At 32.8% G+C, this 12,242-nt stretch overlaps 1 protein-coding gene across 2 annotated transcripts; it reads right to left on the bottom strand.

The window, feature by feature from the left end:
* Positions 1-1,290: 1,290 nt before the first annotated feature.
* ELF7 (hydroxyproline-rich glycoprotein family protein) lies at positions 1,291-6,787 on the bottom strand. 2 transcript variants are annotated; one of them, XM_078317018.1, is made up of 13 exons: positions 6,001-6,787; positions 5,337-5,704; positions 5,003-5,071; positions 4,792-4,899; positions 4,531-4,711; positions 4,374-4,453; positions 4,152-4,271; positions 3,871-3,976; positions 3,698-3,784; positions 3,535-3,606; positions 3,376-3,447; positions 2,949-3,101; positions 1,291-1,929 (listed from the first exon to the last, which is right to left on the bottom strand). In XM_078317018.1, the coding sequence occupies exons 1-13, from the start codon at positions 6,385-6,387 to the stop codon at positions 1,855-1,857; spliced, it is 1,878 nt and encodes a 625-aa protein (XP_078173144.1). In that variant the 5' UTR covers positions 6,388-6,787; the 3' UTR covers positions 1,291-1,854. The 2 variants fall into 2 exon arrangements, with proteins under 2 accessions (XP_078173144.1, XP_078173145.1); XM_078317019.1 differs by having other exon boundaries at positions 1,711-1,929; positions 2,896-3,101.
* Positions 6,788-12,242: the final 5,455 nt, after the last annotated feature.

Raw genomic sequence — 12,242 nt, 5'->3', positions numbered from 1 at the left:
ATAAATATGTACCTAGAAACTAAATTTTACATTTTTTTAGATGGATAGAATATGTACGTGTAAGTGATTTTCTATCCACCTAAAAAAATTAGTAAAAAAAATTATAAAAAATGTAAAATTTAGTTTACAGGTACATATTCATATGGAGACTTTGTTGAACAATTCGAATTGACCATTAGAATTTTCAAATCAAAATTTTGAGTCCATAACACGGACTAATATGCGCTATGCATAGTACCACAGCCTCACTCTTATTAATCCCAACTACTGCTCAACTTATCTTGTTTAAATTATTTAGTTATTTTTATTTGTCATCAATTTGATTCAGTTGATAGTGCTATTTGGTACAGAGATCAGTCATTATCTTAATCCGTCGTGCACGTCTCATTTAATTGCTATTTTTTTTTAACATTTATCTCTTCTATCTTTTATGTTAATTTTTTTTTAAAATTTACACATGTTGAATCCTCAGCAAAAGATTTAAATAACATTTATCGCGTCATAGCGGAACGGCTAAAAAAATAGCTCTATACCCATATAGTGCTGCTATAGCGTCAATAACGCCATAGTTTTTATGATCCAAAAACACTATAACGCGCTTTTTAGAACTCTGATACTTAGTGATATGAAATTTTGAAGTCTAAAGTTAATGGATTTAAAAGCATCACCAATTTTTTTTTTTTGGTTCTTGCATCACCAAATGATATTCAGTTTTTAATGTAAATATCATGTTCATTTTTTATAGGCAACAGAAGTGTATCAGATAGATAACTTTACTTTTAATAATTTGCAAGATTGTTACGACTTATAGTTATCAAATGATCTCTCTTATTGATTATTTACTTGCATGTTGATTTCATATAGCTAGCTAAGTTCTTTTATCTTGTTTAGTTCAGTAAATTAAGCATCTTATACTTACACGTAGCAGCTTGCGTGGCTAATGCAGTATAGTAAGATATCTCATCCCCAGTGAAATGATGTTGGTCGGTTTAGGATCAATAACACACGATACTTTTTAGACGGCAGCGGTACGCCAAACAAGATATAACAGAAGCAGGCTTAGGCTAAAACACCTTTTGAACATATCACATCCCAACATGAATATTCAACATTTTTTTGCACGTAATGCTGTGAAAAATCAACAACATGATTTACATAACACCTATTGAAAAGCAAACAGAGGAATCCCAAAGTACAAGTTCTTGTCATACAAGCATACAACAAGAAGAGAGAAAAGTAATCAACAAATAACGGAAACAAAAATGGAGTCCCAAATTTGACTCGAGGATTCATTTAATTAACTACATTGCAACATAACCCTTTTTTAGTTCTCTGCCTTCATCAGAAAATTCATTTACAATCAATAGGAATTTCACAAGAGCTCTAAATTTGCAGACATACAAAATCAAAGTCAAACATAGAACAAAGACCTAAAGTATGACTAGAATAAGCAACTTGGGCAGAACATCATTTGCATATTCCAAAAATGACAAGAAAAATATGTCTTGTCTATACAGAACCAGCAGACTACTCTAATTATTATGAACTTCTCCATAAGAATTTTCCTCAAAAACACCCAGTTCAGATGTCACAAGGTGCAGTATTCTAACCATTTTTGTGAATTCCAGTCTCCATAATTGCCTCCAAAATTTTATAATCTCACAGGATGTATAAACCCTGCAAACTCAAATAAAAAATCATCCTTTCTGAAAAAAAAACTGGGTATAATATATTCATGTTTAATACCCCTGTCTAAAGGATATCATAGAAGACCATGTCTTCTCACAAGGCCAAGTGAAGCTGAAATCCACTGGGCATATAAGATATTTTTGCAATTAACTATTCTTTACAGCTTTAGTAAGATATCTCATCCCCACTGAAATGATCTGCATCAGTCAAAGTCTGTGCTCTCTTCAAGTTTGTCTTTTCCTGAAATAAGAAACAGATGATAAGCTAAAATATAAACATAGCTTGTTGAAAGATCACATTGTGGATCAATATCAACTATATATGCCTCAATCCTCATCTATATATGCCTATGTACACAGTCAGGTACTGGCAATAAGTACGATCCGTCCAGCCTGATATCCAAGATAAACATCTTCATATCTGACACATTTTTTTCTGACATGCATCAAGAAATATACTTGCTTAATATATTATGCCTAACTCTTCAATTTTTTTGTATTTCCTCTTGGGACAATGCCATGAGAACTGAACACACCACCCCCCCAACTCTTCACTTGTTATAAATGGTCTTCCAATCTTTTATTTATAAAAAGTTATCCCCTAAAACTTTACAATATGTAACAATTAACGGAGTTTTTGTTGTATAGGAAATAATAAAGCTTTTCTGTAAAAAGAAAGTAACAAACAAAGTGAAATACAAAAATCAAACTTTCGATGTTTCTATTTTGAGAAAAAAAAATCAATTTATTTGGTTTCTATATTAGATAAAATATTAAATTTGAATAATAACATTACAAACATTCAATATAAATTTGATCATTACTTATCCAAATTAAGTGAGATTAATATTTGGAAGGGTCATTGCCTTGGGCTAAAAAGTTTATGGGGGGGTGATTGTCAAGAATGAAATCCGGAAGCCTATTTGTCACAAGTTTGGAAGTCTTCTTGCATTACCCCTTTCCATTTTGGAGCTACTTCAAATGGTATATATTACACAGATGCATAACAAAATAACAATATACGAGTAGATAACTCAGATGCCAGAGACAAATTGCTATAAGACTGATGCATCAGACCACTAAATGTATTCCATACAACACAGCTGTTAAAGCACAAATCCTCAGATGGCATACCATGGTCAAACGTGGATTCTAATTTATGTGGATATCATAAATATAGAATTATAAATATATAGTTATTGCTGACTGTATGGAGTAGATAAGATGATGTCTTGTCAGAAGGTGAAACAAGGCACGTACATGTTTTGAAGAGGACCCACCAGCTTCCATCTTTTGTCTTTTAGCATTTCTTCTGACAGTTATCTTTGAAGGGACAGGGAAGTGCTCAATGTCGTCCCCTGACCGACCTTCTTTCGACCTCTTTTTTCGCAAAGCCAGCTTTGTTGGCAAAGGCTGCCCCCAATCATAGAAAAGAATTGTTACTATTGTTGTTGTTTTAATTCTATTCTTTTGGTTATTTGGTCAAGCTTTGGTGCTGCAGGTTAACTAAAAACCAAGATTAAAAGAAGGATAAAAAGGAAAATAGAATGCCAACTGATACTAACTGGTACTAATTAATGATCAGCATTAGATGATTCCAGTGTAAAGGCTGGTCTCCTAAGAATCATCAACTTAGAAGATTCTAGTAGAAACGACAGTAAATGAGAGAGAGAGAGAGAGTCATTACCAAATATCTAGCAGCTTTGTCATCAAAGGTGACAAGGTATGTGTTTGGATCATCAACATCGTCACCCATTACCTGAATCAGTTTTAAAAAATTTAAGTGCCTTTTCAAACAATTAATCCCTCCACTTCATTAGTAGTACGAGAAATAGTGGAGACTTACATCCCAATTGTATTCTCGGATCCACGAGTAAGAAGTCTCTTCATCCTCGTCATCAGTTGGATCCTTCAACAGCTGTTAGCATATATGCAAGATTGCTATCACGTTTTATCCCAAATGTGAATAACAACAGAAAACAATGTGTTTGAAGGGAGCTAAAGAACACCTCATCAGGAGAAGGGACCATATATGCCAAAAACTTCTCATTCTTTGATGGGTCTGACCCGTTTGCCACAAAGCTCTTCATAATTGCCTAATATGTGCACAATTACCAAATTAAACCAAGGATGTCCACAAATTAATGAAGAACAGTCGATTAATTAAGGAAGAGAAACACACTAGGGACTCAAGCTTGTCACGAGTGGATAGATCAAGCTTGCTGTATTGCTCTGAGTCAGCAGTTGGGTCACCATCAAAGTTTACCATAGCAAATTGATCATCAGACCTAGCAAAACATCATAATATCAAACACTCAGGAATAAATGAGGTAAATGAAAGAGAAAGCAGCAGCAGTGTACTTCTATCGCAATATTTGGGTTTTCTTATTAAATCTGGTACATAGCAATGTGATGGACAGATTCTTGCTACTAATGAACAGAAAATGGATATAATATGTGTACCGCTCGAAATAAGGAAATAGAGGCAGGACCCATTCAGCTTCCATTTCACGATTAGTTTGATGCACAGGAGGCAGCTTGGCCGCCTCAAATGACTCTCCAATAGCGCGTATTTGCTTTTCCCTGGTTAAACAATAAACATAAGGATAAGTTAACAAGTACGCAAAAATCAACCATTCAATATATGGTCAATCCCTATTCAAATATTAAAAAATTGTGCAAAACCTATTATTGCGATTGTCCAAAAAGCTCTTATTTCCTTGCTTCTTCTCCCGCATTTCCTTCGCTTGCTTCTCGGTAATAGACTACACAGAGGCTAACTATTATAAAAAAAGTCAATTAATCAACCATACAAATACAGTACGGTGGAGATAAAGCATACCATCTTAGTTGATTCACTATTGAGAGAAGAGATATATTGAGTCTTGACCAGCCATGACATGCCCTTGTCAGTGGGACGGTCTTTTCGTCTTATTCCCTCTGGCTTTACTGGGGTCACCACCTCTTCATCTCGTAACAGCTCCTCATCTTCTTTAGCAAGTTCAGGGCACTCAGCCGGCGGACTACACAGTCAGCATATCAATAATTGAAGAGAAAAATAGATAAATAGATCCCACTGAGTTAACAGTTCAAGATTTCTTACATGTACGCATCAAGGTCGATTAAGTCAAGAGGGATGCCAAGATCTGTTGGAGGAATGAGTGTAGGCTTCCAATTCTTCTCCAAGGAAGTTATTTTATACTTTGTATATCTGTAGCATATATAGTACATATTATCTGCAAAATTCTAGATAAGTGCTATGATTTCATGTACTGAATTATAACTGAAATGTACATGTCTCTTTGGACTCTTACCTATCTTTATCTGTATTGAGTGAGAGTACTTTCAGTTGTGCCGTCGGATCAGGCAATTCATTCCTAAACCTGCAGTTATAAAAGGACGAAAAAAAAGGTTTAACAAGTCTACATTTGTATTTACGGCCGGTTAATATTAAATCAAGCACTTATAACATTCCTTTAGTATTTTTTTGCTGCCAGTTATAGGTGCACCTTGCTCAATTCCAGTAAACAAAGACCAAAATAAAAATCTTCTTATTATTGTTAAATATTAGTATACCAGCTTGTTCCATCACTTAATATCTAAACTGTAAGAATCAAGAGAGGGTAAGATTGGGTAAAAAAAACTGACTTAATTTTGCCCATAAAGGTAGTCTGCTTTTTTAGCCTGTTTTCCACTCCGATCAGCTGTGTTGCTCCTGTCAAGCGGGCACCACCAGCCACCAACCCATGACCATGACCATGCGGTTGTGCACGACCATGATCCTGTCTGGCAGGTCCACCCGTCATAGCCCCACCCTTTTGCTGAGATGTCTTTTGCAAAACAGTAGCCTGAGATTGTCTAAGTGCAAGCCGCCTCTTTTCCTCCTGCTTGTGTTTCTCATACTCTCTCTGCTTCCTGGCTCTCCTCTCTTCCTCTGTTTCAACTCTTCCTTTATGGGCTCCACCTGTAGGAGGCGGTACAGGCTTCTGAAGCTTTGGAGGTATTGGGTGCTTCTCCTGAATAGAATTAAATGATTTCCAATTTTATTGCTTCTTTTCAGGCGGATTACCAGAGTATAACTGTATTATACTGGTACTAGTTTCACATTGCAATGCTTCTAGTATTGCATAGTAGTACAGTACCAACCATGACTGGGAAAAGGTTGCTACTCATTTCATTCGTTTTCATATTATCTGGACCAGTTGAGGCCCAGTGTTATCTTCCCATAAGTTAAATTTCTACTCGAATAGTTCAATTTAGGCAGGATACCCAATATAGGTATATTCCATATTCGTAAAAATGTGATCAAAACCTGTTTGATAGTATCTGATGTACTTGGAGGCGGTGGCGGAGGTAGCCCAGAAGGGGGAGGAGGTGGAGGTGGCGGCCCTTCATCAGAAGGTGGCGGTCCCGGTGGTGGTGGAGGCGGAGGAATTGGACCGGGAGGCAAAGGTGGAGGAGGTGGAGCTGCTCCAGATGGCAAATTAGGATTAGGATTAGCGTTGAATTGTGAAGGAGGGTATCCATACATGGGCTGAGAAGAAGGAAATCCATACATATTAGGGTTCATGGCTGGATTAAACTGGAAAGGGGGGAAATTCTGAGGTGGTGCGCCCGGCAAAGAGTGCATGGGGTTCGCCGCCGGAGGTTGCTGCCCCGACGGTGGCGCCGCCGCGTGGTACGGTCGGTACGACGCCATAGACGGCGGAAATTTGATCTGACCACTGCAATTTCCCTCTCCTCTTCTTCAATTCAACTCTAAATCTAGTGTTCGGAGAAGGACCGAGTCAGTTGATTCGATCTGACCTCTACAATTCCCCCTTTCCTCTAGGGTTTGAAGTGAGAAGGCGGCGGGTGGAGTCCCTTCTGTGTAAACTTGCAGGGTGCTATAGTGGCGAAGCTTGCGAGAAGAACGAGGTGCGCACTGAAGTTTGATTGATACGGCCGGGAAAAGAGAGGTGAGTTGTGAGGTATGCAAAGAAGGTGTTCGACACGGGGCAAGAGGGAAGTGCGAGAGAGGGAGAAGACGAACGAAATTTGTCACCGGCTCTTTTCGTCTGTATCTTTGTGTAGCGCAAATCTGTATCGGAATGGATCAGGTGCTTTATGACCCGCTATATTGATGCTACCACAGTATTATATTGCATCTTTGCAGTCGAACAATAGGTAAAAGAGTAGATCCAGGGGTCCGTCTCTGCTGCTTTTGTCGGACGGAAGGAGACTCAAGCTTTCGTCAATCAGATCCGTCCAATACAAAATGAACGAATCAGATGCATAAGATGATGACAGAGAGTTGGGCATTAGTAAACTAAGACCGGCTGTCAAGTTGAACAGAATGGATTGATAAAAATTGCGAAAAGAAATCACACGTCAAAAGAGTAAATTTGACGAGAAATAATTTCGCCGAAATGAAAATATGCACATGCTTCTCTTCTCCCCTCTTTTTACATCGTCAGAATATTATCTTGATGGCATTCTTGTCAAGCGTCCAGTGTGACTCTCTCTTCTTGGTCTCTCCGCCAAATCTCGGTCTCCTTCGCCCTCTCCGTCTTTTCGCATTGCCAAATACATACACTTAGATCTCCTTGCCTTGTCTAATCTTGCTGGTAGCATGTTTGTATGTTAATTTTTTTTTTTTTTTTACTGTCAATTATTAAATTATTTTATTGTACTTGCTGCTTCTGATTAACAAAATTCAATTCTAAACCAACTCAAGAACTTCCAGATTTTAAACATGCAACTTACATACTCAAGAACTTCCAGATTTTTTCACTAGATCAAAGATTGATTCTCTATTTTTATTAATTTTTATTCTGGTCAGACACAATGTTGTTGTTTCTATTACACAAGTTTTTCGAAATGAACCATAATTGTCAGCTAGTAGGTGATTAAGGAAAGCAATGATCCTTATCTTCCACGCCAATTAAATTGTGAAACGGTAGTTCTGAGAGAATACACAGGACTTGAAAAGGCCCAACAGCTTTATTTCTATTCATTTTCTAAAATATTTTATTAAAAATAATCAAGTTTTAGACTTTTTTTTAAATACCCAAGTCGCAGGATTTTTCAGCGACTTGAGTTTATTTTTTATTTTATTTTTTTGCTTTTTTGATAAACTCAAGTCGCAAAAAAATCTTACGACTTATTTTTTTTTTTTATAAACTCATTTTTTTTATAATATATGTATATAGAGGAGGGTTCAAATGCACCCAAATTTTTGTGCACCCAAATGCACCCTATTCTTTTTCTCCATTTTCAAAGTCCAAATAGTCAATCCGAACCGTTAGATGCGATATATATATTAAGATGTGCTTGGAGACCAAATTTTATATTTTTTGGAATTTTTTTACTATTTATTAAGCCACTTTGAAAAATCGCTGATCCAATGGTCCAGAAAATGTAAAATCAGCGATTTTCAAAGTGGCTTAATAAATAGTAAAAAAATTCCAAAAAATGTAAAATTTGGTCTCCAAGTACATATTAATATATAGATCGCATCTAACGGTTCGGATTGACTATTCGGACTTTGAAAACGGAGAAAAAGAATTTGAAAGATAGGATGCATTTGGGTGCACAAAAATTTGGGTGCATTTGAACCCTCCTCATGTATATATATGTATATAATATGTATATGTAGTAAATAGAGTAAGGTTACCATACATTGCAATGCATATATATTTTTGTGCATTGGACTATAAATCACCGGATTCAAAGTCCAAATGACCGATCCAAACCGTTCATCTTGTTCTCCATATTAATATGTGTTTGGAGACTAAAGTTTACATTTTTTGAAAGTTTTTTACTATTTATTAAGCCACTTTGAAAACCACTGATCAAATGATGCCTTTTGATTTTATTGTTACTGTTGGATCAGCGATTTTCAAACTGGCTTAATAAATAATAAAAAAATTTAAAAAAAAATATAAAATTTGGTCTCCAAGCACATATTAATATGAAGAACAAGATGAACGGTTTGGATCGGTCATTTGGACTTTGAATCCGGTAATTAATAGTCCAATGCACAAAAATGCCTATGCATTGCAATGTATGGTAGCCTTACTCGTAGTAAATATATATAATATATGTATATGTATATATGTATATATAATATGAGGAGGGATCCAATTACACCTTTTTTTGGTGACACAGGATTATACGCTATGTTTTCAAAGTCCAAACAATCGATCCAAACCGTTCAATATGATGGATATGTTAAAATGTGCTTGTAGATCAAATTTTATATTTTTCTGAATTTTTTTACGATTTATTAAGATGGGTACAAAAATTCAATGGTTTAAATATAGCAATTTTGTTAAATACTTAGTAATAGTAAAAAAATTCCAAAAAATTGTAAAATTTGATCTGCTAGCACATTTTAACATATCCATCATGTTGAACGGTTTGGATCGACTATTTGAAATTTGAAAACTTTAAAAATAGAGAGTGTAATTCGGTGTCACCAAAAAAAAGGTGTAATTGGATCCCTCCTCATATAATATATGTATATATAGTATGTATAATATATGTAGAGAGTTACTAATGTGCATTCGTATGCATATGGTCCGATATGCATACGGTCCAAATTTTAAATTTTAAAATCCAAAATGTCGATCCGAACCGTTCATCTTGTTCTACATATTAATATGTGCTTGAAGACCAAATTTTACATTTTTTTTGAATTTTTTTACTATTTATTATGCCACTTTGAAAATTGTTGATCCAACGGTGCATGTTGGTCTTTTCAGTGGACTGAACCGAAAAAGCTTCCGGGTCCAGTTCTAATAACACTGCTTTTTCATACCTCATATTTTATATCTTCGTTTTCAAAGTCCAAATTGTCGATCCGAACCATTTAACATAATATTCATACTAAAATATGCATGGAGATGAAATTTTATATTTTTTGAATTTTTTTTTTACAATTTTTTAAGATAGGTACAAAATCACTGTTTTTGTACCGTTCAAAAACACAATGATTTTCTACCCATCTTAAAAAATAGTAAAATAATTTCAAAAAAATATAAAATTTCATCCCTTACCATATTTTAGTATATATATATCATATTGAACGATTCAGATCAACAATTTGAGCTTTAAAAACGAAGATATAAAATATGAGGTATGAAAGACATGAGGCATTAGAACCCTCCTCTCTCTCTCTCTCTCTCTATATATATATATATGAGGAGGGATCAAGTTACAACAATTTTTGAGTTACAACAACTTACAACAACCATTTTCTACATTTTCAAAGACCAAATCATCAATCCAAACCATTAGATGTGATCTCTTCAATAAAATGTGCTTGGAGACCAAAAAATGTAAAATTTGGTCTCCAAGCACATTTTATTGAAGAGATCACATCTATTGGTTTGGATTGACGATTTGGTCTTTGAAAATGTAGAAAATGGTTGTTGTAAGTTGTTGTAACTCAAAAATTGTTGTAACTTGATCCCTCCTCATATATATATATATATAGAGAGAGAGAGAGAGAGAGAGAGAGAGGAGGGTTCTAATGCCTCATGTCTTTCATACCTCATATTTTATATTTTCATTTTTAAAGTTCAAATTGTTAATCCGAATCGTTCAATATAATATATATATACTAAAATATGGTTAGGGATGAAATTTTATAATTTTTGAATTTTTTTTACTATTTTTTAAGATAGTTAGAAAATCACTGTTTTTTGAAGTTGGTTTTTGTAACGCCAGATATATTAAGAGGTAATTAATCTAGATGAAGATTTTAGTTTATAAGAATATAATCGATTAAAAGACCACAACAAAATCAATAAAAAATATTCACCATGTTTGGTTGTGGTCTAAATGGTGGAATAAGGAGTTTAGGCCTCGTTATTCCACCAAACGTGCCTTAAATGAGCCGGCCTAAGATGGCATAAGCTGATATTTAGGCCGGCCTAAATTAAGCCACCTCACATGGTGGTTTAATTTTTATTCCACCTCGTGGCCTAACTTTAATGATTATAATAATATTTTATTTGTATATAATTAGTATATTATTGTTAATAATTATTATTAGTATATAATTAATATCTTATATTATTAATATATTAAATAATTATTATAATAATATTATATAATTAATATACTTTTATTAATAATTATATAATTATTATGTTATATTGTTAATATATTAATATTGTGTAATTAGTATCTTATTAACGATATATAACTATATAATTAATATGTTATATTTTTAATATATTAAATAATTATTATAATAATATTATAATATATTAATATTATATAATTAGTATCTTATTATTAATAATAATTATTAATATATAATTAATACCCTATATTGTTAATATATTAAATAATTATTATAATAATATAATAATATAATAATATAATAATATTATATAATTAATATTTTCTTATTAATAATTATTATTAATATGTAATTATATAATTAATATGTTATACTATTAATATATTAAATAATTATTATAATAATATTACAATATATTATAGTTGTTATTAATATATTAATATCATATAATTAGTATCTTATTATTAATAATTATTAATAATGAATAATTATTAATAATTAATATTCTTAATATAGTAAATCATTATTATAATAATATTATAATATATTATAGTTGTTATTGATATATTAATATTATATAATTAGTATCTTATTATTAATAATTATTACTAATATATATAATTATATAATTAATATTTTATATTTTTAATATATTAAATTATTATTTTAATAAGATTATATAATTAGTAATTATTATTAATTTATAATTAATATTTATATTGTTAATATATTAAATAAATTTTATAATAATATATAATATATTACAATTATTATTAATATTATATAATTAGTATCTTATTATAAATAATTAACCAATTTAGGCTTTTAAAACTTTAGTCCTCCATCAACTCTAACCAAACAAGGAATAGTTTAAGCAATGGTTTAACTTTAGGCCTCAACCAAATATGAATAATTTTGACCGGCCTAAGTTGGAATAACCAACTTAGGCCTCCTTAGCTTTAGGCCACAACCAAACATGGGGATTATGTTCAATTAGATGTTATCGATTTCCTTTTAAAAATTTAATATGTTTAAAAACATTCTAGTAAGAGTTTCTATCAAACAGCAGTTCATATACTTTCGTCAAAATAACTAACCAGAAATTTTATAATTGTAATTAACGGACCCTTATTAACCGCTGCCCTTAGTTCAATCAAGCGTCGCTTCCACTCGCACCCCATCCTGTTAATCCCGGTCTCTCTATTTAATTTGGTTACAAACCGCTTAAGCATTATTTGCTGATTTTTTTATTTATATCCAAATTTAAATTGAAATTTCAAAAAATATCCGATTCGTCTGTTTTTTTTCAAAAATATCCAAACCGGAAATTTTTTTTCCGGAATTTACCCCTAAAACCGGAAAAAAAATTCCGGACTCTCTATTCTAAAACCGGATAAATTTTTTTCCGGTATTAGAATCCATAATTTTTTTTTTCCGAAAACAGCTCCCAACTCCGGAAAAAAAAATTTCGGACTCGGGAT

Source organism: Carex rostrata, chromosome 16, assembly GCF_964058835.1.
Source record: "Carex rostrata chromosome 16, lpCarRost1.2, whole genome shotgun sequence".
Classification (NCBI taxonomy): Eukaryota; Viridiplantae; Streptophyta; class Magnoliopsida; order Poales; family Cyperaceae; genus Carex; species Carex rostrata.
This window is presented reverse-complemented; position numbering and strand designations above follow the sequence as displayed.